Raw genomic sequence first — 27,155 nt, forward strand, 5'->3', positions numbered from 1 at the left:
AAAGGATAAATACAGGTTGGATAAATGAGACTTTTAGATGTTAACTCATCTACATAAATAGACTTTGGTCTGATTAGGGGAATGGAATATATTCAAATAATTTGATGGTATTATAAATGCATTTTATTTCAGTCATTTTGAAATACTTAAAGACCTGAGTTATTTACTTTATGTTTCTATTCGATAAAATAGTCATGAACCATGTCCATGTTGGGTAAAAAATAGGCCAAGTAAAGATAAATAGAATCTTGTAAGCTTCTGTTTGGTGGAATACACCCTGTCTGAGCAGTATTTATTATTTTTTAGACTTGCAATGTTTTTGACTGATTTTTAATTAGTGGAACACATTAAAGGGACCATTTTAAGAACAATTTCTTGTTTACTTCCTTTATCAGCTAAAAGCAGCCTTTGTGGAATATGAAAGTGTGAGCATTAAAACTCTATTTCAACTTTTCAAAGCTACACATTCATAATTGTTTTGTAGATATGTACTGTTTTTAAGAAACACTGGATACATGTTTGTAAATTATATTAATACATAATGTAGATCATGACTTTACATTCTCAAAGTTTCTAATACTATTTTGATAGCATATATATTTTAAAATAACATTTAGCTTATAATGTAACTTAAGTAACTAATTTCCTTCCAACAACCTTGGTATGTTTTCTTTAGCATCTTTTGGTGATAACTTTTAAAAATCGTAATTTAAGCATAAGTCATTAATTAGTATACTTTTTATAGTATTTTTACCTGAATCTTTAATAACTATTGCTAAGCAATGATTGAGTTATATGTAGAATTTTCATGTCCTCCAATTTGATAAAAATTCAAATTGAAGTACAGACACTTACCCTAAATTTCAGTAGCTTTTTTTTTATTATTATTAAAGCAGAAAAGCAACAGTTACTTTATTGTAGGCAGAAATGTTCATGAGGTCAAAATTTCATTTTTATTTTTGTATTCCAATTTAAGACTATCAGTGTCTTAGAAAATTTCTTAAATTTGTATTTAGTTGCAGTACGAACATTTGTATCACTTTTGAAGCTTAAAATATAAGTTTTCACCCTTAAGATATACTATTCCTCTTCTCTTCACAGACCCCAATATAAATATCTTTACTCTTCATTTTATTTTACACACAGCATATTTTACCAGGATATACTGAGGTTATTTTAGGACTGCATACTTGATAGATGTGTGCTGTTTTGCTTTTCTCACAACACCAAAGCAATTGCATTTCCAGAGCTGATATTTATAAAAGCAATTCACCTATGATTACCGTGAGAAGAATTATCTAACTTGCAGTATAAAGTGGCCAAAATGTACTTTTACTGATGCCCTCACTTCAGTAGGTAAGGTAACAGTAAGAATTTAGAATGTTCAAGAAATAATATGCTTAAAATCTTAACAAAGTTTACTGAGAAAGAATGCTAGCAACAATATTTTGGAAAAACAGGAATTAGCCTCAAAATAGGATTTGTTCTGGTTCAAATTTGATAATTGCTTACTGATACATCTTTAAATGAAAATTAGTCATAAAACTTTCTGAGCAACTTGAAAAATAATTTGCTTTGATTTCAGTAGTTCTGTCAGCAAAAAAAAAGAAAACCAGAGTATTGTCTAAATATTAGTGAATTGTGTTCAGTGTCTTCTTGGGGCAAAAAAATTCTATTTTGCTTTGGCAGTTTTGATTCTATTTAAAAATTGTTTAGCCCAATCAACTTATTGCATTAAGAAGGTGAATAAGAGGAGTTATAAGTCATGCAAAATGAAAGAGAAATCAACTGTATATCATTATTAACACCCCCATTAAGACAGAATTAAAGATTACATGCAAACTTGCTTTCACAAAGTTTCAAAGCAAGACACTTGACTGCTTTATTTTTATTATTATTTTTAGCTTTGCATGACCTTGTGAAATATGAATGACTTTTTTCTTTTTGTTTTAAAACCAATGCTTCATCTCATTTTAATCTTGGTTGATTCAATTGGAAATTTCTGATTTATAAGAAAAGCTACACAAGACTGTTACTTGGCATGGTACACATGGAATGCATTTGTAATTTTAGAAACAATGAAAATATGTTGGTGGTAATGCATTAATGCAAATACAGATTAAGACACAGGATTATTGAGAGCAAGTATGATGTGAAAACTAGGAAATAATTTAATATAACACATAGACTGACAATTGTATAACCTTGCCTTTTTAGTGTTTGCAGATGCATGGATAGTAATTATTAGCTAAAATTCCAGATCCTGGAACTTCTAGGAAAGCTACTGTTTATCCCTAGATGATGCTAAAATAGGAAATAAGAGAACTGTCCCACTTAAAAAAATCCAACCTACAGGCTTTTGTGGGCGTTCTTGACAAAAGCCTATTCTGCAGTGTGGCCCTGATATCAGATATGCCAATACTAACAAATGAAGCAATATGCCTAAGTGAGGAGAAACTAAAAGACAGGGAATACATTTAAGGAGACCCTTTTTCCCCCCTGATTTTGAGCAATAGACTTTCCACAATTTTTTATAATCAAGACAATTACATAGTAATTTGGGTTAGAATGCATGCCCCATTCCCCATCTCAAAACCCAATTTGTTACCACCTGTGGCTATTTCTATAAAAAAAAAAAAAAAAAAAGAAAGAGAGAAACATAATTACTATGAGTCTCAGCAGTCTTAGAGTAAATTTTTGCAATTACAATACTTCCCTTGGGCAGATGTGTGAAAATGGCAGATTAATTTCTGCCAGGATCTTTCTGTTCCTTGTGCATTTTTAGGTTTGGTGCCGCCTGCCTATTAGAGATGCTCTGTTTGCTCTGGTTAAAGGTTATGCCAGTGTTTCCATAATAAATCTCTAGAAATGAAGACCCACAAGTCAGCCATTAAATTTTGCCTTAGGTGAAACATTGACATGTAATGTCTCAGCAAAGGAGTAGGCAATATTTCCCACCACACTTCCCTGTTGCTTGGTTAAGTTTGAAGTAAATAGTAGTAGGACCATTTGTCAGTGTTCAGAAATCAGGACTTTCACTAGCAGGTAGAAAGAAAAGTGCAGTCCTTTGAAATGTAAAATAATAGCTAATCGACAGAAGTCAATGGAAGTATTTTTATTCTATGTTTGATCCTAAAGCTACTCAATGCATAAGAATTTTAAAGAGTCACCATAGAAATATGGAGACTGGATGGCTAACAGGAGATTTACCACTTGATCAATTTCCTTTCATTCCTTCTTTTGGTTGTGGTATGTAAACTCCATTCATAATAAAGGTCTAATTGATCTACATACAAAATAATTAATGTTATTAATTCTGAACAGTTTTAAAACTCTGGGTCAGTGTTGTAATTCTTTATTAGTCATTTGGCACAAAGCCATGTATATAGGAAAATGCTTGGGGATAGTGAGACAGTGACCACATCCATCTTTGTTACTGTAGTTGAGAGAACCTAGCATAGTTTCTAATACATAGTGGGCACTTAAAAATATGAATTATTTGTAATGTTCTATGATCCTGATCAGATATGAGCTGGAACTTGGATTCAAGCCTACAAGTTACTGAAGTCACAATCTAAGATATTATTCATAAGAACATACTGAAATAACAATCTGTTGGTAAATAATTTATTTGAAGGTGGCACATATAACAATTTTTATTTATAGTTTCTATCTTTTTAATAACTACGATGAAAATTCCTTTATAGTTCTAAAGATAATATTAGCAATTCATGAACAAAAAAAAAACCAGGTGATCAAGTTTCACAATTATGAGCATAATGCTTTCACAGAATTTTTAATGTATTTATAAATCTGTGTGTGTATACATATTTATACATAAATCCAAAGTTTATACATAGTATATCAAGAAAAAAATAGTACTACTAGTAGCATATCTTTCATCTTTTGTTCTGTTACTTGGTATGGTTTATGAAGTATTGAAACTATGCAGTTCAGTTATGTCTTATGTTAAGGCTTTAAAAATCATACAGCTCCAGTAAATTAAACTGATATGATCCTTTTTTCTATGTTTTAATTAATATTAAGATAATTATATTTATGGAGACTTGTCATGAAATTAAAAAATATACTTATTTTTCTATGATTTTTTAATGAAATGAAATTATAAATAAACCATAAATGGTAATTTGGGGAATACATTTATTTGTATTTGTTGATATATAATTCTTATTATGAATTTATCACTTTGACCCCAACCATTTGCCATCTGATAATGGAAAAAGAAAATTACCATGGGCAGTTATCAAATGTATGTAATAATAATAACCCGACTTACAAAACTTCTCAAAATTTCAGAAGCTATCTCATGAAGGTGATAAGAATTTTCATGCACATCTCGAGTAAACACAAGCTAAGCATTCATATAAACAGTATGTTGCCCATTTCAGTATCATTTAAAATATATCCACGACCTGCAGTTATTCAATCTATAATCATTAATTCAAGAAAAAATAATGAAATAATTTAAAGAGCTCCTAATTGAAATACTTTACTACTTTTCAGCTATTCTAGGACTTAATTACTATTTATCTGAATTTTAATTGTTGATTGCAAAATCCATATCAAAAATAAGGAGGCTTGGTAGAATAAAGGCTTCAAACAGAATGAGCTTTCAAACCATATTAAAAATTTAATTATCCTCAGTTGCCAGTGTAGCTGAGATTCAAAATGACGGACAAAAATAATAGAAAAGAGCATAGAAATACGAACCTAAGAAGTTTAGGATTCATTGTCAATTTCCATTCATAAAGAAAAGAAAGACTTTCTGAAAGATTAATAGTGCAAATATTATATAAGATTAGACTACAAATAACAAGTGCTCAATGGGGCCATTTATCTCCACAATTATCTGAACACTGTAGTTCAAGTCCATCTGTAAATTCACCCTGGAATATGTAACATTTGGGGAAGAAGTCCCATCAGCCATCAGTGCTGCTCTCTCCATGTGGGAAGCCAGACTGAGTCTTGAATTCATGTCACTACAAAAGGCCCCTGTGTCAGGGGCATATAGTTATTCCCTCAGACACAGTCAGTCGATCAGAGGCTGGGCCTGCAATATTTCATAATCTGTCTGAATTATACTCATATCTCAGAATGTGCTTTTTCTTGAACCAGCATACATGCTTTGAAAAAAAAAAGAATAAGGCTGACAAATGTGGAAATGTGACTTCCTAATAATGTTGGTAAAAATGTGAATGTTTTGCAAAATATACCAGTTTTTATGAATTTAGTTAGCCTTCACTTAAAACCATATAATCTAAACACATGAATCATTTGTTTAAACATTTCAAAAAGTTATTTCAATATTTGAAAAGTATTATCAAAACACAATTTGAGTGAAGCAAATGGAAGGGAATTAGTATTTATGCCTTATATACTGACCTGTTCTAACTATTTTCTTATCTTTGCCCTCTGCTCTCTTTTTTTGTGATATTGAGAAAATATATTTTTACAGGGACACCTTAAGAACGTTGCACATTTACATATAACAAATGTATATTTTAAAATTTGGGTATATATACTAGTGTTTATCACCAGATTAATATTTAACTATACAGTTGTCCCTTGGTATCTGTGGGGCATATGTTCCAGGACCCCAGAGGATTACAAAATCAGAGAATGCTCAAGTCCCTTATGCACTGTATTTGCATATAACCTACACACATTCTCTCATATGCTTTAAATCACCTCTAGATACTTAAAATACCAAATGCAATGTAAACGTTCTGTAAATAGTTGTGAATACAATGTAAATGCTAAGTAAATAGTTGCCAGAGTGCAGGAAATTCAAATTTTGCTTTTTGGAAATTTATGGAATATTTTTCCCTTAATATTTTCCTTCTGAGGATGAATTGGAGGATGTGGAACCTGAGGACATGGAGAGCAGACTCTACGTGATTTTGGACATGAGATTCACATAGTTGATTTTACAGAGTGGAGCTAGATAGGGGTGGGTTAGATTTCAGATAGGTTGAATTGAATAATATTATGTTTAGCATTATTGAAATGCATGTAGTAGACAAGAACCTTAATGTGTATTTAGTTAAAACTCAAAAGCTTCTTAGATTTTCTCTCATCGAGACTTGAGAATATATTTTAAGAAGTAAAGTGTTGATTTTCTTTTTATATAAAAACAATAAAATAAACCTCTCCACATGATTCCCTCTTTTTGTTCTTCAGGCAGGACTGTGCTCTATTGAGGTATAGTAGAGATAGAATTCTCCATCTGCCACTCCCGAAAATAGAATGCTTAGTTTTTTACCTCTTGATAAATCTTCTTTATATGTTTATGCCTATGCAGGTCAGAGAAATAGACTAACATGCCAGATCGTAACATAAGGAAAGGAAATGTATGGTAAAACTTAGTCAACACATTTATTAAAATAATTTTCATTTGAAATTTAAGCCTCAGTGAATTTGAGCTTTATTTTAAATACTCATCATTTAAATAGAGAAATTAAATCTCCATGGACACATCTGTTATTTAATGACATTATAGTTTGGGTTTTGTTTGGTGGAAGTGTGGGATGCTGATGGAAAGGCACTTGAGGTAGGAGTAGGAAGGAGCTCTGATTCAATATCCCCAGGTAATATGATATGAATAATTGGAAAATGGAGATATCATTTCAGTTGGTTAATTGTAATAAACCTATTATCTTGTTAGAGCATTAAGGTACAGTCAACATGTTGGGAAACAGATAAAAGGTGCATGAAAGCATTTAAAATTCAATCATTAGGTTTTATTACATCCATCTGCTCCCAGGAAATATGATTGGAAATTTGATTCATTGACCTTTAGCTACCATTTTGGATCACAGTTCCAAAGTCTATGTTTTCAAGTTGGACATTTGAAGTTAATTGAATAAGAGCCACATTCTGTACATTTTTAACCCAATTGCCTTCTTGAACAAAATTTCAAAAAAGAAAATCAGGCTTAATGGGCTGGCATATATTTGACAAAGAGGCAGCATAGTTATTTAATCCTGTATCTGGTTAAAGCAACAACTGTTCCACTTCATTAAGGTTTCTATTAACTAGAAGGACCAGTAAACTTTTTACTGTTGTTTCATTCACAAACTCCTGCTTCTCATTAATGATTCCTGGGTCCATATTACACTACATTTATGTTTACAACATCCAGTTACACTAAAATCATCTACCATGACATAAGAAAAAAAGCAGTATTTAGCATTTCAGGTGATTACCCTTAATTTCAAAATTTTTGGCACTCCCCAACCCTTTTCACCAACATGAGTATGATATCAAAGAACCTTCCTAAAATATGCCTTCGCTCAGAGGGGTGATGTATGATAAAATTACATGCCTAACACGAAGAGTACATTATGGAAATTGATCATGATTTCATGTCGGCTTTTGTGTGCTGCTCTGTTCACTGAAGTTCATGTAACTTGGAAAAGAATTGTGATTAGACAGGTGTTTCTTCAGCCCATGAGATCAAATTTCAGAAATATTTATATAGTTACGAGCCAGATGTACATAGCTTAACCTTATAATCCCATTTCTCAGCTTTTCCAAATACTTGGAAACTTGTTAAGTATGAAGCTGATTATTTTGGCACCATTTATCTCCATTAATAGGATTCAAATCTTTCTGATGCACAAGCTAGTGCTGTAAATATGATCTAGGATATTAAATCAGCATGGAAACTGAAAAAGTCGAATCTGTTTAAGGGCTAATTGATAGGGAAGCTCTTTTCTAAAGATTTTTAACGAGTATTTTGTTGACTTCTAAATATGAGAAGACACTTGGCGAGGGTGAAGGATGTAAATTTTGTGGATACTCTGCCTCTGCCATTTTGTTGTGAAGTCGTGACTACTCAGAGTCCTCATACTTCTTACCCTAACCTTGATCTCAGCCACCTTGGACCAAACATCTACCTTTTACAAATATTCCTTCCAGCATCCTCTCACTTGCAAGGCCTTACATGTCATTTGACATGTGAAATTATTTCAAATGCACTCATCCTTTCTTTTTTAATGAAGAGAGGCAATGCAGAGTAACGTAATAATGTGTCATGATTTTCATTATGCTTATTTATTGGTTCTGTGATAATAGATGGAGAGCTCATTGTTACGCTTTCAGTTTGAGCTATTTATGCACTAAAGCTACGAGGTGCACCATTTCATATTTGTGATGTCCTGGCCTCTCAAGAAAAAGGAGATCAGGATCCTTAAATCACACTAGACCAGGAAGAAGTTTATACTTTGTCTTTTTTATCTGAAATGAATAGCTTTTATAAACTACTTGACTCTGCTTGAATAAACTCATGCTCCTTCAGAGAGAGGAAAATCCTATTTGTCAAACTATATGTGACAACTTGACTCCCTGTTTTGAAAAGAAGGAAGAAGAAAACAGGCTAACAGTGAAGAAAACAAGTCTTCTGCTTTTTAAATCTCCTGTGGGGAAATTATCTACTTTGTGTTTTGTATTTATACAAAAATGTATCTACTGTACCAAAAAAAAGGAGATGTAATATTTTTAAAAACACAGAATTAGATGTAACCTATAAAGAAGAGTTCTTCAAGGAAAATTGAGATGTAAATATATAGATTTGGGGAAATTGAATATTTTTTTTCATGATACATTTTGAAGATGGATCTGCTTCACTAAAACTGTGCCTCTAGACCAATGTGGTTAAGATCCAGACTCTGCTGGTCCAGCGCCTTTTGGATTTCAGCAACTCTAACATCCAACTGGGATTTTGTCATCAGCCTCCAGGGATGAATTGGCTACATATGACCATAGGGCCAGTCACTCCTTTCCTCTTTGATTTTTAGCAAGCCTATAGTTTCCTTAGAAGAAGAGCTTTTCCTCTTAGGAAAACCAACAACTATTATAAAACCCTGATATGCAAAAATTCAGTCTTTTCATTAAGATAACTTCAAGTTGTTTTCAAGCTATATGACTTTGAGTTTTTATTTTTTATTAAAAAAATTAGGTGACTATATATTTTTTCCATAATTTTAAAAGAGATGCTTATTTATTGCAAAAATTCTACTAAAAAAAATACCTAAAACAGTGCCTGGTGTATAGTAAGAACTCGTTACATGCTTGTGGATTGAACATAGAGAAAGTTGCATTTAAAAAGTCATAATTGCTTATAATTTAGTTCTTAGAGTTACCTACTGCGAACTTTTTTGGTTCAGATTCACAGTCTCTTTTCTAATTATCAAATCCAAAGGATTGAGACCCGAACTGATTTAAGGCTATTTTAATATCTTTGTTTATTCCACTTAATGTTAATATTAACATTTTTTAACTGAAGAAATATTAGTGTTTAACTTAGAGGTTTGTACCAGTCCTCACTGGGATGAGTAATACATGACATACAAACATATACACATGCAACTAGATTTTTACAATAAGTGGTAGATATTGTACAATATTATAGTTGACTACAATTCAATTTTAAAAAATGATATATGCAAAACCTATTAAGCTGCTTTTTGCTTAAAATTATATAAATATAGCATAGATATCTTTCTGTGTCAATAACGTAGTTTGATATTAGCTTAACAGTGGTGGAATTCTGGGCCACTTAATGGATATATTGTAATTCATATAATCAGTTACTCTCTGATTGACAGATTCTTTACAATGAGATTCTGTTGCCAAGGACTTGATTTAAAAAAAACTTGCTTTTCAGTCCGGAGCACATTTCTTAATTTTTGTTGTTTGTTCGTTTTCTTACTGGGCTTAGTGATATTTGCTACTCATAGGACTGTTACTAGTATTGAAGATGAAATATGATTCTACTTCTAAAGAATATTGACAGTTCTAAATTCTGAATGAACATTAATACATAATCATTATTGTTAACAACAAAAGACAAAAAATTCTGAAGCAGATGTATTTTAATGTACTGATATGCAGGCATATTCTCTATAAAAACAATATTTTAGTTGGTCTTATTATTCACAAGAGTACAATTTTATTCTCAGTTACTTGTGATTATAAAAAATTGACTTTACTGGAATGCCAGTTTGTTTTACTGTAAATTTATATTTTGACCTCTTTAAACCAAGAATGGTCACCTTTGTTTGAATGTTAACTGGACATTTTAAAATGTGACCACTTTTTGGTAGACTATCTTGCAAAAATTGGTTTCTAGATATCTAAAACTTCTTAAACTACTGAAAAAAACTCTAAAGTGGAAAGATGTTATCAAGTCCTTGTCAAGAACTGTGCTTTTTAGGCAGGGAGAACTTGTAGAAAGAAAAGCCCACACCAGGTAGAAATGGAAAAAAAAAAGTTTCCACAAAAGAACTGGTGTAGGGCAGTGAATACTAGGAAGTCAGAGACATATGACAGCATCTGATTTCATTTACACTTCTTTTCATGTGAGAAAATTGAAGCACAGAAATGTTACCACAGCTTGCTAGGAATAGAGAACTAATGTCATCTGACTCAGAGTTTAGGGTTTTTCCTCCTACACCAGTTGGGGTATCATGTTTGACGTGCATTTCTGTTGAGGTATCCATCGAGTGTGAGAACATCTTATAGCATGAAAATTGCCCCTATGTAGTAATGCAGCTTAGTTCCTAGATTGCAGGTCAATTTGGAAGAGAATTCGTTAAGGCTTCCGCGCAGTAAGCATCAAAAAATCTCCAGGGACCTACGTATATCACAGTGCGACAGGGTCTTTCAAACGGGAAACCAGCAGTAGCGTCAGGAGGTTCTGTAGTTAGTTCTACACAGTGAAAATACTTCCAGATTTTTAAGAGTCCAGAAGCAGACCAAGATTCTCAGATTTGCTTTGATTGTGTGATAGTGTGATGAAACTGGCTTTGATTCTTTTATTCCAGTCAACATTGTCCAGTAGACATTAGGCCTTTCATTTGTGTTTAATTCAGAGTTGAACAGTTACAGGAACAAAGCCATTCAAGGAGGTGTGACCTGGTATTAGAACTTTGTAGGGAGTGTTGATTAACAAGCATTATTAGAATGAAAATAATCTGTATAATAGACAATGATAAATAGAATAGAATAGAAAGCAGAGTACAATACACACAAAAGCAAGAGGAATAATATAATACTTGCAGGGTTTTTTTTTTTTTTTTTGAAAGAGAGCACAATTTTGAGTCAAAAGAAACTTGTTCATATTGCTTACTCATAATGGGACTTCCAGCTAATTTTCATGAATTCCACAGGCCTCAGTTTCTCCATGCATAAAATGGAAATAATTATAACGGCCCCAGCTGGTGAGGTTGAAAGGAAATAATAGATTTGGAAGGGCTGAGATACAGTGATGACATCACTTTATAAAATATGTAAAGAAGCACAGGAGACAAAGGACTAAGAACTGGACAGTTCTTTTCTCTGGGAAAGAATGGGTTACTTTTATTCTAAGTACACTCTAGAGGAACTTGAAATGTAATTTAGGAAACTTCATGCATTTAAGTGCATTTTGTTTTCAGGTTTCCCATGATGGTACTGTTTTTGCAGTTTTACATTGTTTGGAATCAAATATAAACATACTACAAATCACCTGAAACCTAAACCCACTTAACAAATATGAACGTTTTTCAATCAGCTACCTTCCAAATGCAGACTCTGTGAGGAAGTCTGTGTCTTATAGAGGATGAAAATGACTTGTGTTTTTTCCTAAATCTGATTAAGCATAGCACATATGTGAAAATGCCTCATTACTATTTTATCTACAGGAGTGAGTAGAGTAAAAATGTTAATTATATGACTTGCAACTTGTTTTATTAAGGGCCAAGTAGTAAATATTTTAGTGTTTGTGGGCCATAAGGTCTCTGTCACGACTACTCAACTTTGCCATTGGATCATGAAAACAGCCATAGACAACATATAACCCATACTGCATGGCTGAGTCCTACAAAAGTTTTATTTTCAAAAACAGATAGTGGGCCCTGTAGCCAGGGTTCACCAACCAACTTTGTAAATCATTACTATTAATGATATTTCTTAATTTTCTTTTCTATTTGAATGCTTGTTTAAAAAAAAACGCATCATGTAGACTATAAATAGTTCCTAATAAAATCAAAATGATTATCTGTTATTTCAAAATAAGATGGAGAAGATTGCTGGCCTATTGTCTCATGAAGTACTTCTCAAGGTGAAATTTCTTCCTTCACTGGAGAAGACAAATTTTTAGAATTAAAGTCTTCAAGCAAAGCAGGAACTGAGGATGTTTGAATTAGGTATTAAGTGACAGCCTGATAAAGAGTAGAGATATTTCATTTCATTTTGTGCTAATGTTTAATTAAAAATATGTTAACGTTAGTAAAGACACTTAGCTTTATTTTAATTTCAGGTATGAACATCAACCTGAAATAGACTCTTTCCATTGAATCATACATTTTAAATGTGATACTTATTCTTATATTTCAGGGGGGAGATGAAAAATATTCTAGGACTCTAATAGTCATAAATTTGATTAATAATTAATTTTTTCCTCAAATTTAAGAATGCTTTTTCCTTTGTAATACTCATTTCCGAGGACAAGTCTTTCAAATTCTATGTATGTTATCTCTTAAATTTCCATAATTATGCTTTAAAATTACTCTTTTGTTTTTAAACCAGAAATTCAATTCCAGTGAGTAAGTTTTTCTCTTGGAAATTTAAATTTTTATAGAATTTCTGATTTTTTGGAAGGAGTTAGTAAATTATCTTTGAAACTCATGCAAAAGGTTGGGGACTCAAAATTCCCCTGAAATACTATTTATTGTAAAATATATTGGCTTTTATCTGATTGGCCAAAATGTTTCTTATAATTATAAAGGGTTAAAAATCCTCTATGCCTATCAAGAGTTAGAGAAAGGAAAAAAATGAGAAAACTGCTGAATCATTCAACTTCACCTTGAATTCTTTTTATTTTTTTTCTCCTGTTAGGAATTGGAAAGCATCTAAGCATCTCAATTAATGACTTGAAAGGCTGATGCAAAATCAGACAGGAAACTGATCTGGTTGCTCATTTTTCTCTTGCACTTGCAAAATGTAATCTATTACCTAAGTAATCTTTTGAGGAGCAAGACTGGTGAATTATGTTTACCAAAATCGTTGTTTTCATATAGTTTTTAATTTTAGTGTATTGTGACAAAATAAACTGATAAAATGGATAACAGGCATACAGTTTGGTCCACGTTTTACATTAGCTATCTGTTTTTGGGGAATTTTATGCAATGATTAACTAAGTATAATACCTTCAATTTGACTTTAAAAGGTAAGTGTTCAGAAGTGCCTATTTTGAAAATTTATACATATGACTAAACTGAGGGTAAGTAATCATGCAGTTAAGCCTACTGCATGCTTTAGAGTATTTGATAATAAATGGCCATTATTACCTTTTTATGTTACTGGCCAAAGGAAAAATGTAGTTATTGGAGTTAAATATAATATTCAGCATATTAAAATAATTTAACATGAAAGTATAGAAAGAAAGGTAAAAGTGCAGACTCTTTCAAAGAGCCATCTTATTATCGGGAGGTGATTGTTGTACTGTTTTTGCTTAGTGTATATCAATAATTTTAAAAGCATTTCAAGGCAATTCACATTAATTTCTCATTAACTTACTCCTGAATATATTGGGATGGATCATTATTTTTCTCTGTTTCTCAGAGAGGCAGTACACTGAGTGACTGGTCCTGGCAGTCTCTGGCAAGTGCTTTTGTTCTGCAATGAATTGTGTGTATGTATGACAAGAAACTCTATGAAAGTCAGTTAGCTGTGGTTTCTCTGTTTAAAAAAAATATATAGACAGTAACACTATTGTGTCTCCTACGGCCCTTGAGAAGAATGAATAATAAATATCAATAATACTGTTTTGTAGATCCTAACGTAGGACAGCACACTCCAAATCTCCAGGCACAGAATGGACACAGTGACACTATTTACACGCATTTAGATTCAGTGAGGTGTAGTTTCAAAGCAAGTCCATATTCACTAGGTGAGTTAGACTAAAAACTGGTTTGAATCTAAACAATTCAATTTGTAAACATCTTTTGTTTATTAGCAAGCTCCTTAATATTAATAAAATTAGATTTTTAGGGAAATGTATTTTACAGAAGACAGCATTCAGAGTGATGATAAGTCAGATCATGTGTCATCAATGTGTCTCCTTCCCTTTTCTCTATCTCTCTTCATATGTAGAGAATTTTAGAAGTTCAGAGTTGTAATGAATTTTTATTGGCCACATAGACTCTTTGAGTTGTTAGTCTTGGAGGGCTGGATTGCAGGGAACTGAGTTTTAGATATCCCCAGTATTCCCTCCCTCTTGAGAAAAGTCCTTCCACATTCTTTTTTTTTTTTTTTTTTTTTTTTTAATTGAAGTATAGTCAGTTTACAATGTTGGGTCAGTTTCTGGTATAAAACATAATGTTTCAGTCATATATATATATATGGGATATATATATATATACACCTGTTCATTTTCATATTCTTTTTCATTATAGGTTACTACAAGATATTGAATATAGTTCCCTCTGCTAGTCAGTGGAAAATTCCTGTTTATTTTATATCTAGTAGTATCTGCAAAGATGGAAAAAGAACATGATAGGAGGAAAGCATTGGAGAGTTCTCTAAGACTGTCTGGCCAAGAGTCAGCAAAAAAAAAAAAAAAAAGAAAACAGAGAAAAAAGAACCCCAAACTCTCCCCACCATTACCAACACTGGCAAATAAAAGGAAGACCGGGTATTGGAAAGGGTTGAGATGGAGAAACTTGCCACATCCAAGAGAATGGATTAATTATCTAGGGATGTGGAAGTTAGTAACTGACAAGTTTGGATCTTTTCCCTAAGACATCAACTCAAGGAATAACGTGCTTCCATCGCCAATGGGAAAGCACAGCTAACATTCAGTGGTGCCTCTGTAGCCTCTGGGCTCCAGTTTCCCGCAAATATATAGAGAGAATGTGTAGCATTCTCTATTTTGTGTGTTTTTACAGATAACAAATAGCTCTTGTCTTAGCTTTTGAGTTTCTCAATTTTCTTCTTGTCAAAGATGATTTTCTTTAAGAGTCACAAATTAGCAATGTCATTTATTAAAGGGTTAACATTTGAAAGAGGTTTTCAGATACAGACACATCACTTTAAAAATTCATCTAAGTCACCCTAATTGAGCAGTAGACTTAAAATAATCGCTTTCAGGATATGGCTTCCTCTCCTCCCATTTTTAATTTAAAGTAATGCTAGTTTTTGCTAAATGTGGCAAGAATGTCTCATTTTTAGTATGCCTTTTAGTAACATAACACAAATTATTATTTTGTGTATTATTTTGTATTTTTTTGAAAATTACTAATAAATACAGTTACTGCCATACCTCATGCACTTAAAAAATTCCAAAACCATAGGTGCTGTCAGATAACTTTGTAAGTGGTGGCTTAAAACGCTCTTGCCTACTTCAGCAATGTAGAAAGAACCACACCATATATTCTGCTGAAGGCAAAGCTATCAGAAGCAATGTCGGTATGAAAAGTCTTGAAGTGAATTATTCCCCTCTTAACACTCCCTTGTGTTCAGTCTGCTGCAAAGAGAATGTTTGTTATCAATGTGAAAAGCAGTGCCTTTGAATTAAAGGAAAATCTCAACTTATTTTGTTTTGTTTTCAACCCAATGGCATCAATATATGCAATCAATCTTCTGTCCTTAATTCAAAGGAATTTTCAAAATTTCATTCCCCTATTCCCCTGGATTAGAAAACATCAATCATCTAAGTATAATTGAAGCTATAATGATACGATTTAACATATCATATCATAATGGTACCCTAACAGCATATCCAACCCAAAATTAGTTTGTGAGAAGTTCTCTCTTAATGATGACTTCAACGAGTCAAATATACAACCTTCATTTTTCTTTAATAATTCCTATTTTAGATCAATAATTCTAGAATGAAAACTTTCTTCATATTAGTATTGCAGACTTTGGGAGATCCTTTTTGTATTTGGCACATTTGTCTTTTCTCTCTAATATATCACTAAATTATAAGCAAGATGTTGACACAAGCACATAAAGCTTATACAGATAAACACAAAGTAACCATTTAATATCATATATAATTATTGAGGCAAATGTTTCTAGAACTTGGTACAAAATGCTGCACCTTTCTCCCTCATTGTCTGATCTGTTGTCAGTCCTACTGATGGTATTTTTAATGTCAAATATTGTAGCTTTCATTTCATTCTTTTGGGTTGTCTATTTCTCTCCTTCAGGCCCAAGATTAGATGATGCAAAGAAGGTACTTAGGGCTCAAAATCTGAGACATTTACTCTCAGGGTCATGCTTTTACCTTCTTGATCCTATAGAGTTCCAATAGATTTTTAAGGTCTTTATTGGATTATTCTGTCATCTTTTTCATGCCCGGGTCTGTTTTTATTGATTGATTTTCTTCTAGGTGTAGTTTATACTTTCCTGGTTTATTGCATGCCTTGTAATTCTTGATTGAATCTCAGACATTGTGAATTTTACATTGTTGACTGCTAGATTTTTTATATTGACTATAATTTGAGCTAAAAATGTGTCTGCAGAATGAATTTACCTACTGAGCCTCTGTCCCAAAGTTCTCCTCTTTGGTAAAGACACAGACTTAGAAAAGCAAAATAACATTAAGAAGGCCAGCTGTTTATAAACCACCGTCTCCTGTGTTTCCACAACAATAATTCTGGAAATGCTAGAGCTGTGTGGTTTGTCAAAATTGTTCTGTCCTTGGGAAGTTTCCTGTCTCATGACTCTTTAATGGAAAATGTGAGATAATTACTGGCAAATTAGCACCAAGCTATTGTGCATGTGTTTATCACACAGTTATTGCACTAATCTCATTGAATCCTGGCACCATTTACTTGAATAGGATCTATGATGGTGAAAAATAACCATAGAATCCAGTTTCCTAAGGGTCACGATATGATTCTTTCTTCCTTTTGCAGGGATGCATTTGGAGAATAGTATTCTGATTATTTTTCTTAGAAAATAATTAGAAATGAGACTCAAAATGATGAGGTCTTTATTTTTCTCATGCCACAGTTGTCTCATTTTCTAGAAATTCAAGTACTGCTTTACAATTACCAGACTTTCATCCAGTTATCATTATATCATGATCATTACAGTTTTGCTTATAGGATTTAAAAAATTTTAAAGTTATAACAGGAACTGAGAAATTTTTGCATATTATCTCATATAATATATAAACCCACACATTGAAGACAGCATTATCCCAATTTTACCGTGAAAGTTGTTAAGTTATTCTGAGAATATTTTGCTTTCACTTTGGTACATCTTCGATATTAATAATTTCATATTAAATGTCTTTAGAGTCTTTACAATGATATTTTATTCACTTTCAATTGTAGAATAAATTTTATGAAGTATTTTCTAAATTTAAAAACTCACCATTTCTGAGGATGGATCTCAGTTCTTCATTTTCTTTCATTGAAGCTACTTTTTTTTTTGCAATAAATGCAGTCTGAAATCTTTACTTAAAGTATCTGTTTTATACTTAAAGTGTATGGGTAAACAGGCACTGCACACAAGAAAAAACATCTTTGGAACAAAATGAAAATTGAGCTAAATAATTCATAGTTAAGATGACTGTCTTATAAAGTATTGCTTGAGTTTGTTAGTGTGGCTAAATGGAGCTTTATATCTTGAATCCATTTGTAGTCTGTACAAATGAATATGGGATTTCTACGTAGGGTTTTGAAAGTTAGCTATGTAATTTTAAAAGACACAGTTCAGAAACATTCTTTAGTGAGACTATTTAATGAAAGAGCTTGCAGTTTTACAATTCTCTGTGAGACAGAAGTATCGTCAGCATATATGAGATGAAGATGATCACCTTATATATATATTTGGAATTACCTTTTATTAGCATACAGTAAAATGAATTTTTTTTTTGGTGTTGAGTTCTCAGCATTTTTTTTTAATGTATACCTTCATAAAACCGACACCACAATCAGGTTACTAAACAGTTCTATTACCCTAAAAATCTTCCTCGTACTGTACTTCTGTAGTCAACCTTAGTCTCTGACATCTACCAATCTGTTTTTTGTCATAATAGTTTTTGCTTTTTTCAGAAGTCTTATGAACAGAATCATACAATATGTAATTATTTTGAAACTGAACTATTTCACTCAACATGATGCTTTTGAGATTCATCCAAGTTGTTGCATCAGTAGTTGAGTTTTTTTATTGCTGAATAGTTTTTTATTGCACGCATGTACCACAGTCTGTCTGTTCACCTGTTGAAAGATATTTGGGCTGACTCCAGTTTTGGCAAAGACAGCTCTTGAAATATTCATGCACAAATCTCTGTGTGAGCATAGTTTTCATTTGTTTAAGGTAAATACAAATTGCTGCATTAATTTCGGTCTTTTTTTCTTATGGATCATACTTTTGGTATCAATGTCTAAAAATTCTGCCTAACATCAGGTCACACAGATTTTCTGCAGGGTTTTCTTCTAAAATTCTGTAGTTTTACATTTTTCATTTAGATAGATGATCCATTTTTAGTAGTGTGATTCCTTCAAATTTAATCTTCATTTCCAAAATGATTTTGGTTATTATAGTTCCTTTGCTTTTTGTTATAAGTTTTATTTTATTCTTTTCTGTCCTTTCACGCATGATCCACCTATTGTTATGAGTTTTAGAATCCTCTTGTCTACAGCTACAGAAAATCATGCAATGTATATGAATGGAATTATGTTACATGGATAGATTATTTGGATGAACATTGACATCTTTTCCACCCTGAAATTTCAATCCATAAACATGATGTACCTCTCCATTTATTTAAGCTTTCTTTGATTTAGTTCATCAGTTTTTGTAATGTTCAGCATACAGATTCTATACTTATTTTTTAAAAATATTTATTTGCTTAAATATTTGATTTTTAGGGGGTTATTATTACATGTTTTGCATTTGATATTTCAGTTTTCAAACAGTTCATTGCTTGAATATAGAAATATGATTATTTTGTGTGTGATGACCTTGAATATGGCAACATTGCTTAATTTATTTATTCATTCTGAGTTCTGTTTGTATTTGTTTGTCTTGATTGCTTTTTGTTTTCTGTTTGAACAATGCTATTATCTGTGAATACAATAACACTGAAATTTTTTTCCTTCTTTTCCAATTTGTATGCCCTTTATTTATTTTTCTTGCCTTATTGAGCATATTAGGATGTTCAGTGCAATGGTGAATAGAAGTGGTGAAAGCTAAGATGAAAGCTTCAGTCTTTCAAGTCTGATGTTAGTTACACTCTTTTTTTGGTAGATGCTCTTTATACAGTTGAGGAAATTTCCTTCCATTCCTATTTTGCTGAAAACTTTTATCATTAATATCTATTTAGATGTTGAATTTTGTCATGTGCTTGACATATTTTAAACATTTCTATTTTTACTGTTTTAATAGTTTAAAAAAATCTATTTTGACTCCTTTTATTCTCCATTTTCAGCTCAACTACTTTAGGCACACACAAGTAGTCATATCAGGTTAATCTACTTCCACAAATAAGAACTTCCTGATTTCAGGCAACATGATCCAGCTTAAGTATGTGCCTTCTTTTGGTCTTTTCTCAGAGACATTTGTTTTGAAAATCATGATTTGTTTTCTAGAGTTCTAATAGATGAGCAACTAGTAGAAGATGGCATATTTTAGGAATAGTTTATTATTGGATTACTGCTGATACAATTTCTGATTTTTAATATCATTTATAAATTTACAACAATTTGCTGAGTCCTAGTAGAGAAATGTATAAAGGCAAACAAGCAAAAAAAAGTTTCATGCAGACTTTATCTACTTTGTGTGTTTGTTTACTTAATTACCTGTTTACTTTTTTATGTTTGCTGTACAAAGGAAAGTATGGAATATGTAAATTTTTATCTTTATCAAACAAAATAACAAGAAACCACAGCAAAAAGTCACACTAGGAGGGCACAGTTTTATAAATTAGCACAAATATGTTTGTTATGAGCAAATGATCACTTAAGAAAACACCAAAACTTTTGTCTTTTTATTTCTGAGTGAAGTAGATTAAAATGATCATCATACCCTGAAGTTTTCAATGTGTGTACTTCAGACCTTTTCTGTAACTACCCACCAATTCCAGGTATCATTTTTTTTTTACTTTTTTTATGATAAATTGTATGTTTTTTGGAGGGGGGAAGGTAATTAGATTTGTCTATTTATTTTTTTAATGGAGGTACTGGGGATTGAACTCAGGACCTTCTGCATCTAAGCATGTGCTCTACCACTGAGCTATACCCTCCCCCCACATTGTATGTTTTAAAAATAAAAGTCAAAGGTTGCTGTGTTCAAGTTGAATGTGAAAGAAAAACAATCTAGTGATTAGTTTGTATGGAAAAGGATAAAGTTTTCAAGAGTTAAACATATTTATATTTAATTACTCTACTGAGATCTAAAAAGCTTGAAGTGCCTGACCTCAAACTTTACTTTCTTCCTAGATTTAAAAGTTAAGATTTTAAATGTGCAAGGTAGAGCTCAATTTTTAGAATACGCTGTTGGAAAATATCTGAAAGCCCTTCTGTTTCTAAATTCAATGATGCTGTGATACATGTTTTCTTTTTTCTTTTTTTTTGGTCTATTTTAATTTTTCCATGTAAATACTGTTATTTTATATTCAGATTATTTTAAATGAGTTTTCAGACACCCTTGGAGCCTGGATAATGAAATGTTATTTTCTATATTAAAAGCAGTGTGGTTTTTAGAGTGAGTTAGTCATATGTTTGTTAAAGGCCAAATGGCTATTTCACTATGGTAATTATAAACACGCCCAATCTCTCACATTCCTACCTATTTTAATGGATGAATGTAGACAGACATTATTAGTAAACTTTTGATACTCTGCTGCTAATTAAGTTGCAGACCTCTAAAATTGTATGTTGTCAAATTCTATAATAATAAACCAACTTTTTTTACCTTTTATTTAACCATCCTTCAACCTCATTCCTTATCCTTCATATATCTTTTTGGTTTTCTCTTCCTCCTCTTTCTCTGGTTTTCCCTTGCTTTTCTCCATCTTTATTTTTTCTCTTTCTTTTCTTTCCAAAATTCCTTCTTTTCTAACTACTTGGTTTTCCATTTTCATCAAAACAATATTTAGTAGCATTACCATTGCCCAATGTTCATCACTCTGATTCATACCTACAAATATGCATACACACATGCTTGCACACACACTCACATATGATTTAAAACAGCTCTTCACTCAAAAGGAAAATGTCTTTTATTTCTGAGTTAAAATTTCTTATTTTACTAGAATTGGTTAGAACTTTAACAATATGCAAAACTTTTTAGATACTGTCCCAGTATCCCAGTCTGTTTATATGTGTCTAACTGAGTAAGGATCCACATCCTATGAGGTTTCACCTAATTAAAGCCATTAAACTCACAGGATTACTGTAATAGCCCTTATATTTTCTAGAGTTCACATTCTCACTTTACATTTCACTCTCTCCTTAGTACCCAGGATTCTGTTTTCCTGAAGTGTTTTAGGATACTCATGCTTAACTTTTAATTAATAGCAATAAGGGGTTAGTACATGCTTTTGACCAATTCAAAAAATGAACTAAATGTCCTTAAGTAAAAGTGTGCACTTTCTAAGTAATTATTGTTTTTAAAATTGGCAAAATTCTTTTACAGACATTTTTGCCCTTGGTGTTGATTTCCACTATTACTTTTACTGGAAGATTAAGTTATCCTAAATTGTCATTTTGATCTTTCTTTTCCAAAATTGTTATTATGGAAACAAAAATTCAGGTGCTTCACAAAACCTGGAAACTAGTAAAACCTAATAATATAAAATGTCTGCCACCAACTACTAGTCAAAGTGGATTAGGAGTGAGAAATTAATCTACCTTGTTTCCTTTCACCTTAGCATTTATTTTGACAAAGGTCACTTGAAAAAACAACAAGAAAGATTACAGATGAAGAAATTTGTGAAGGTTTTTTCTGTCCCCCAACTCCTAACAGACAGTGAAACTTACATAGTACTTTAAGCTACTACACTTAACATGTCTTTTTTTTTTTTTTTATTCCAAGTAATTGTTTAAAAGGGCAAGTAAGTTAAATTATTACATGGGACCAAAAAAAAAAAAAAAAAAAAAAAAGGATCTCCGTTAGTTTAAATTAGCCTTATTTATAAGGAAAACACATATTGCTCTACATTAAGCCTTACCTTGGACCCTCTGCTTCATGAATTGCACGCTCCTGTGTCACTGAGACTTGCATGCGGGAGGGTCTGGTAGGAACCCATAGCGGCTTCAGAGCACAATGGTGTGGTATGAAGTGAGGCAGAAAACAGGAGAACCTTTGTCGCTGAGTCAGCTGCAAGAAGAAGTAATGTGTATGAATGTACAGTTAAGGGAGATCTATGAAAGATCTCCTCTCTTTCTCCCAAAAGACTCTGTTCCACGGTACAAGGAGAATTCAGTTCTTTTTGGCAGACTTCCATGTCAGTTTGGAAGCAGTAAAAACAACCACAAAAACAAGCCTGGTTTCTCAGTGTCTTTACTCTCAGTGTTCTAAGGACCATTTTATTTCTTATTTTCATTTTACCTTGTTTTTAATAACTGGAAAGTGAACACGCCTTTCCCTTGTGTTGTTTGAGTACAATTTCCATAGCAAGGATGCAGATGAGAATGTATTATAGACATGAGTCCAACCATATGTGTCATGTTGTTACTGGCAAAATTGAGGAGTGGATGACTTTAAATGATGTTACATCAAGGAGGGCATAGCATCCCAGCTGATGATGTAATTATGTCTAAAAATGAATATTATTAAATAATTCACGCTTTTAATATGGAGAAATTAGGCCATTCTTTTCCACTCCTCCCACAAATATTCAATCTTAATATCTAAGTAATGAAACAACATGGACAGTGTTATCCATCCTGGTACTAACAGAAAATGCCAGTTATGACAGGCTCATTGTTTACTTTAACAGGTAATTTGTGGACCGGAATCATTTAATTGTTCTGAGTACATAATTACATGTCAGCAATTTCCAATTTAATTAAAATGTACAAATCTGAAGATTAAGGGAATTTTTGAATTATTAATCATTTTTCCACTAGGAAATCTTGTTGCTCTGCAGGAGATTTGTCCAGTGTACAACTATACGTATTTTTTTCCTTCTCTTTCACAGACAGACAATTTTCCCGCAGAGCCCAATTACATGGGCAGCAGGCAGCAGTTTGTTCAAAGGTAAGGCCTATTAAATAACTTTCTCGGCTTCCCCATTTGCATTCGTGTCAAAATTGCTTTGCGAGAGACTACACTTGAGATTCAGACTCGTAGAGACAACACTTTCTCTTCTCTTTCTTTATATGTATTTCAGTAGCTCCACGTTTAAGGACCCAGAAAGAGCCAGCCTGAGAGACAGTGGGCACGGGGACAGTGATCAGGCTGACAGTGACCAAGACACTAACAAAGGCTCCTGCTGTGACATGTCTGTTAGGGAGGCACTCAAGATGAAAACTACGTCAACTAAAAGCCAACCACTTGAACAAGGTGAGTGAAGCCTTCCAATGCTTACGAAGCATAAAGCTTAAGCGATCGGTATAAACCTAGAGTAGTACTAGTTGTACCAGAGTTGTAGTTTATCACCTTGGAGTGGACCATTGATAAAACAGCAAAAGAAGCAGCAAAATCCGAGGTTGTCCTCAGACGAAAAGGAATTATTCAGTACCTGAGTAACCACAGAAAAAGGAAGGCCATGGATTTTCGTCTGTAATCTTCTTAAGATGAGAACTTGGCCAAAGTCACTAGATTGCACTTATCTTTGTGAGCATTTTCTAACCTTTCCAGTTTTGCATTTTATTAGCAAGGAAAACAAGGAAGTATGTTAGCTAGATATGCACATCTTAATGTGTTCATATTTGGATTAAAATGAGTAAATTCAAAACCGTTAGGTGAAATGAAAACCTAATTGAAAGTTCACAGCTCTTTGCTGTGTTGCTTTCTTTTTAGTGTAGATTTTAGCTTCAAAGTAGTTTTTCAAGAATCAAATAACATCTATGCCAGGGTTTTGGCTCCTTCTTTTGATTTACATCTAAGTCTTCCTGGTTATCAAGTAACTATGGATTTGTTTACCCTGATAGAAAAAAAAGAGAAATACTTCTTAATAAATACATAGATTTTTTTCTAAAAATTTATCTTCAGTTTATTAGTTTGATATGCCTTTTTATTAATTTTGATATTTTTATTGTTTCAAACACGATGGAATATTTACCAGTGATTCAGCTAAAGAGGATTGAGCTACTCTTATGTGTAAGACTTAGATATTGTGAATAAGCTTTTTTTTATTTCCAGTTATAAAAAATGAAAAGAACTATTGTATAAATCAAATTTCAGAATTACAAATGCATGCTATATTGGTTAATATTAGTTTTCAAAATATTAATAGTATTTAAATATGTTTAATCTTTATTACAGTGTATTTAATGATAAACTACATTTAACGTATGTGATATTTATTTATTCTTCTAAGTTTTAATGATTGATGATTTGTAGAGAGTAAATTATTGCCTCTAGTGCATTCTGTCTTATCACATATATGTCAGCAGATAGAATGCTTTCTGATTTTAAATTTCTCCAATCATGCTGAAATTTGAACTCACACACATACACATTTATATGCATTCAATACAGGAAAAAATTTATATATATATATATAAAACATTTCTGCACTGAATATAATTATGCTGGATTTAAGGATGACCTCCCCAAAAAGTCCTTTTTACTAAGTAATAAATGTCAGATATATTGTAACAATTTCCTAAATAACAATACGATATTGTTTTAAAAATTAGTTTTAACAAAAACTATCTGAATACGTATCTAATATTCACAGTTCCTGAAAATTTGAATGTTTACTTCAAGTGACTTAAATGGTCTTGATGGGTTTTGACCGTGTGATAACTTGAATATTTTAGGCACATTTTAAGTAGTAGGTTGCTGTTGCATCTTGGTATGTGAATGCCTAGCCTAACAGACTCATTTATGTCTGTGATAAAGTGACTGACAGATAATTCATTGGCTACTGTCTGTAAAGCTGCATAGAGTAAGTAAAGAGTTTGCATTTATTGTCATATCTTCATGAGAAATTTTGTTAATTTAAAAAAAAAATACTCATATTAACTCTTTAATTCCTTCCCATCCACTGACTGAACAATATATTTACTTGATGAGGATGAAGACAGGCCCCTAGAGAAAAAGGAAATGATCTTATTTATGCCTGGAAATGTAATTTATACCAAAAAGTTTTTTTTTTCCAATTTTGATATCAAAAGCGATATCTTAGAAAGGTGGCTATTGTTCTTCAAAGAACATATAGTTGGCATATATTTATTTAATCTTACACGTAAAATAATTGCTAGTCTGTGAGTGAGACTGCCAATAGAAATGTCTCCTGTAAAACAAGAAGTTTCCACACATCTTTATTAACAAATATGGGAAAATTGTTATGAATCCAAAAGCCATACTTAGGAGGTAAGCTATGAATTATACAAGAGAGAGATTGACTTCTACTTTACAACATGATTTTGATGGATTAACTAAGGGTTTCATTGACTGATTGATCAATTGATTTGATTCATTAATTCATTAATTTAACAAATATCTATTGAATGCTTTCAATATATAGGGAAAGTTAGATTCTTTGGGAACATCAAAAATAAATTTGACTTGCAGCCTGCCTTCAAGAAATAGTATGTAACTATTAGACCTTTCTTGCTCTCTCTAACCTCTCTCCCATTTACTTTTAGCTGTCATCTGTCTCCCTATCTGTCTACCTCCAATCTGTCTTTCTTTCTCCATCTTCTAGATCATCTTTTTGTCTCCCTCCCTTTTTTTCTTTGTCTTTCTTCTATCCATGTATCTATGTTTACACCCATCTATTTATCCAGATTCAAAGGAGAAGACTAGAATTTATTGAGTCCTTCCTACTTATCATAAACTGTGCTAGCTTCATTTCAACATTAGCTTATTTAACCTGCAAACTCTAAAGTAGTTATCATGTTTTATCTTACATATAAGAAAACTGAGCTCATGGGAAATTTATGGACGTGCATGGCAGGTTGGAATTTTATCTGATGTCTAGATAGGACCAAAACTTGTGTCTTTTCTGTACAACTTTGTCTCCAAATGATGGAATTTGCTCCAATACACATTCTGATTCATTGTTATGACTAGATACCAAATGAACATTGATGAGTAAGTTAAAACCTGAGTTTATGTATGCAAAGCTTGGAGGGGAAAAACACCAACATGGCTTACATGCATGGAGTGAATTATTCAGTAGTTAAAACTTAATATCCTATTTAGTTTTCATTGTATTTATAGATAGGTGCGTACTGTTACTCTCACATTTAATAGATGTTAAGAACCTTTCTCAATGTTCTGCAGCTGCAAGTAGTGAAGTCAGCATTAGAAATAAAATAGCACGCCTTCAGGGCCTGCCGTCTCCCAAGGCTTTATACTATGCACACAAGGAATGGTTTACTCAGGAAAAAAACTTTAAATGTTTGAGGAAGCAATCAGCCATTGTGTTGGCCAATGTATTCTGTTAATTTATTTGGAAAGCATCATGACAGCCAATGCCAAATTAATTTGATGCACACCTATAAAGAATGATTTTCTTTACAGATGAAAGATGATGACAACCATATTCAAACAATTATCTCATGTCAGATTTCACATATTGAACCCTAATTTTTAATACCTTTTAAAACTGTTAGTAGATGGAGAGACCCCTAAATTAGAAGGCCCACCAAAGTGTGGATTCTTGTTGCTGACTGTGAAAGAATTTGCGCAGCAGAGGCAGAGGGATGAAATGAACAGCCACTTTTTTTGCTCAGAAAGGGAAATGGAAGGAAAGTGCTCGAGCAGGGAGAAGGGAAGAAAAACAGTCGCATGAGGAAGAGGTGCTCGAGTAGGGAGCCATCAGCCAAAATGGGCGGTAGGGACAATTCTGGCCCGGATCCAGCCAAATGGAATTATGGGAGGAGGCTTCTGCCATTATGTCCTTCCAGGTATGATGGAGCTAATCAGTTCTTGTCCAAGCTTTTCAGTCCTTGTCTGGGCTTCTGGTGGTTGTCATGGCAACCGTCAACAGTCATGGCATTGGTGGGCAT

General features: G+C 32.4%; 1 protein-coding gene across 4 annotated transcripts in view; it reads left to right on the forward strand.

The window, feature by feature from the left end:
- Positions 1 to 27,155, forward strand: part of PCDH17 (protocadherin 17) — a 98,367-nt gene that overhangs the window by 11,843 nt on the left and 59,369 nt on the right. For 3 of the 4 annotated variants that reach the window (XM_074378259.1, XM_074378256.1, XM_074378257.1), the window contains 2 exons: positions 23,168 to 23,226; positions 23,360 to 23,532. In XM_074378259.1, the coding sequence (XP_074234360.1) occupies positions 23,168 to 23,226; positions 23,360 to 23,532 (232 nt within the window). The remainder of the gene's footprint in view (positions 1 to 23,167; positions 23,227 to 23,359; positions 23,533 to 27,155) is intronic. The other variant, XM_074378258.1, reaches the window with a different exon arrangement.

Source organism: Camelus bactrianus, chromosome 14, assembly GCF_048773025.1.
Source record: "Camelus bactrianus isolate YW-2024 breed Bactrian camel chromosome 14, ASM4877302v1, whole genome shotgun sequence".
Classification (NCBI taxonomy): Eukaryota; Metazoa; Chordata; class Mammalia; order Artiodactyla; family Camelidae; genus Camelus; species Camelus bactrianus.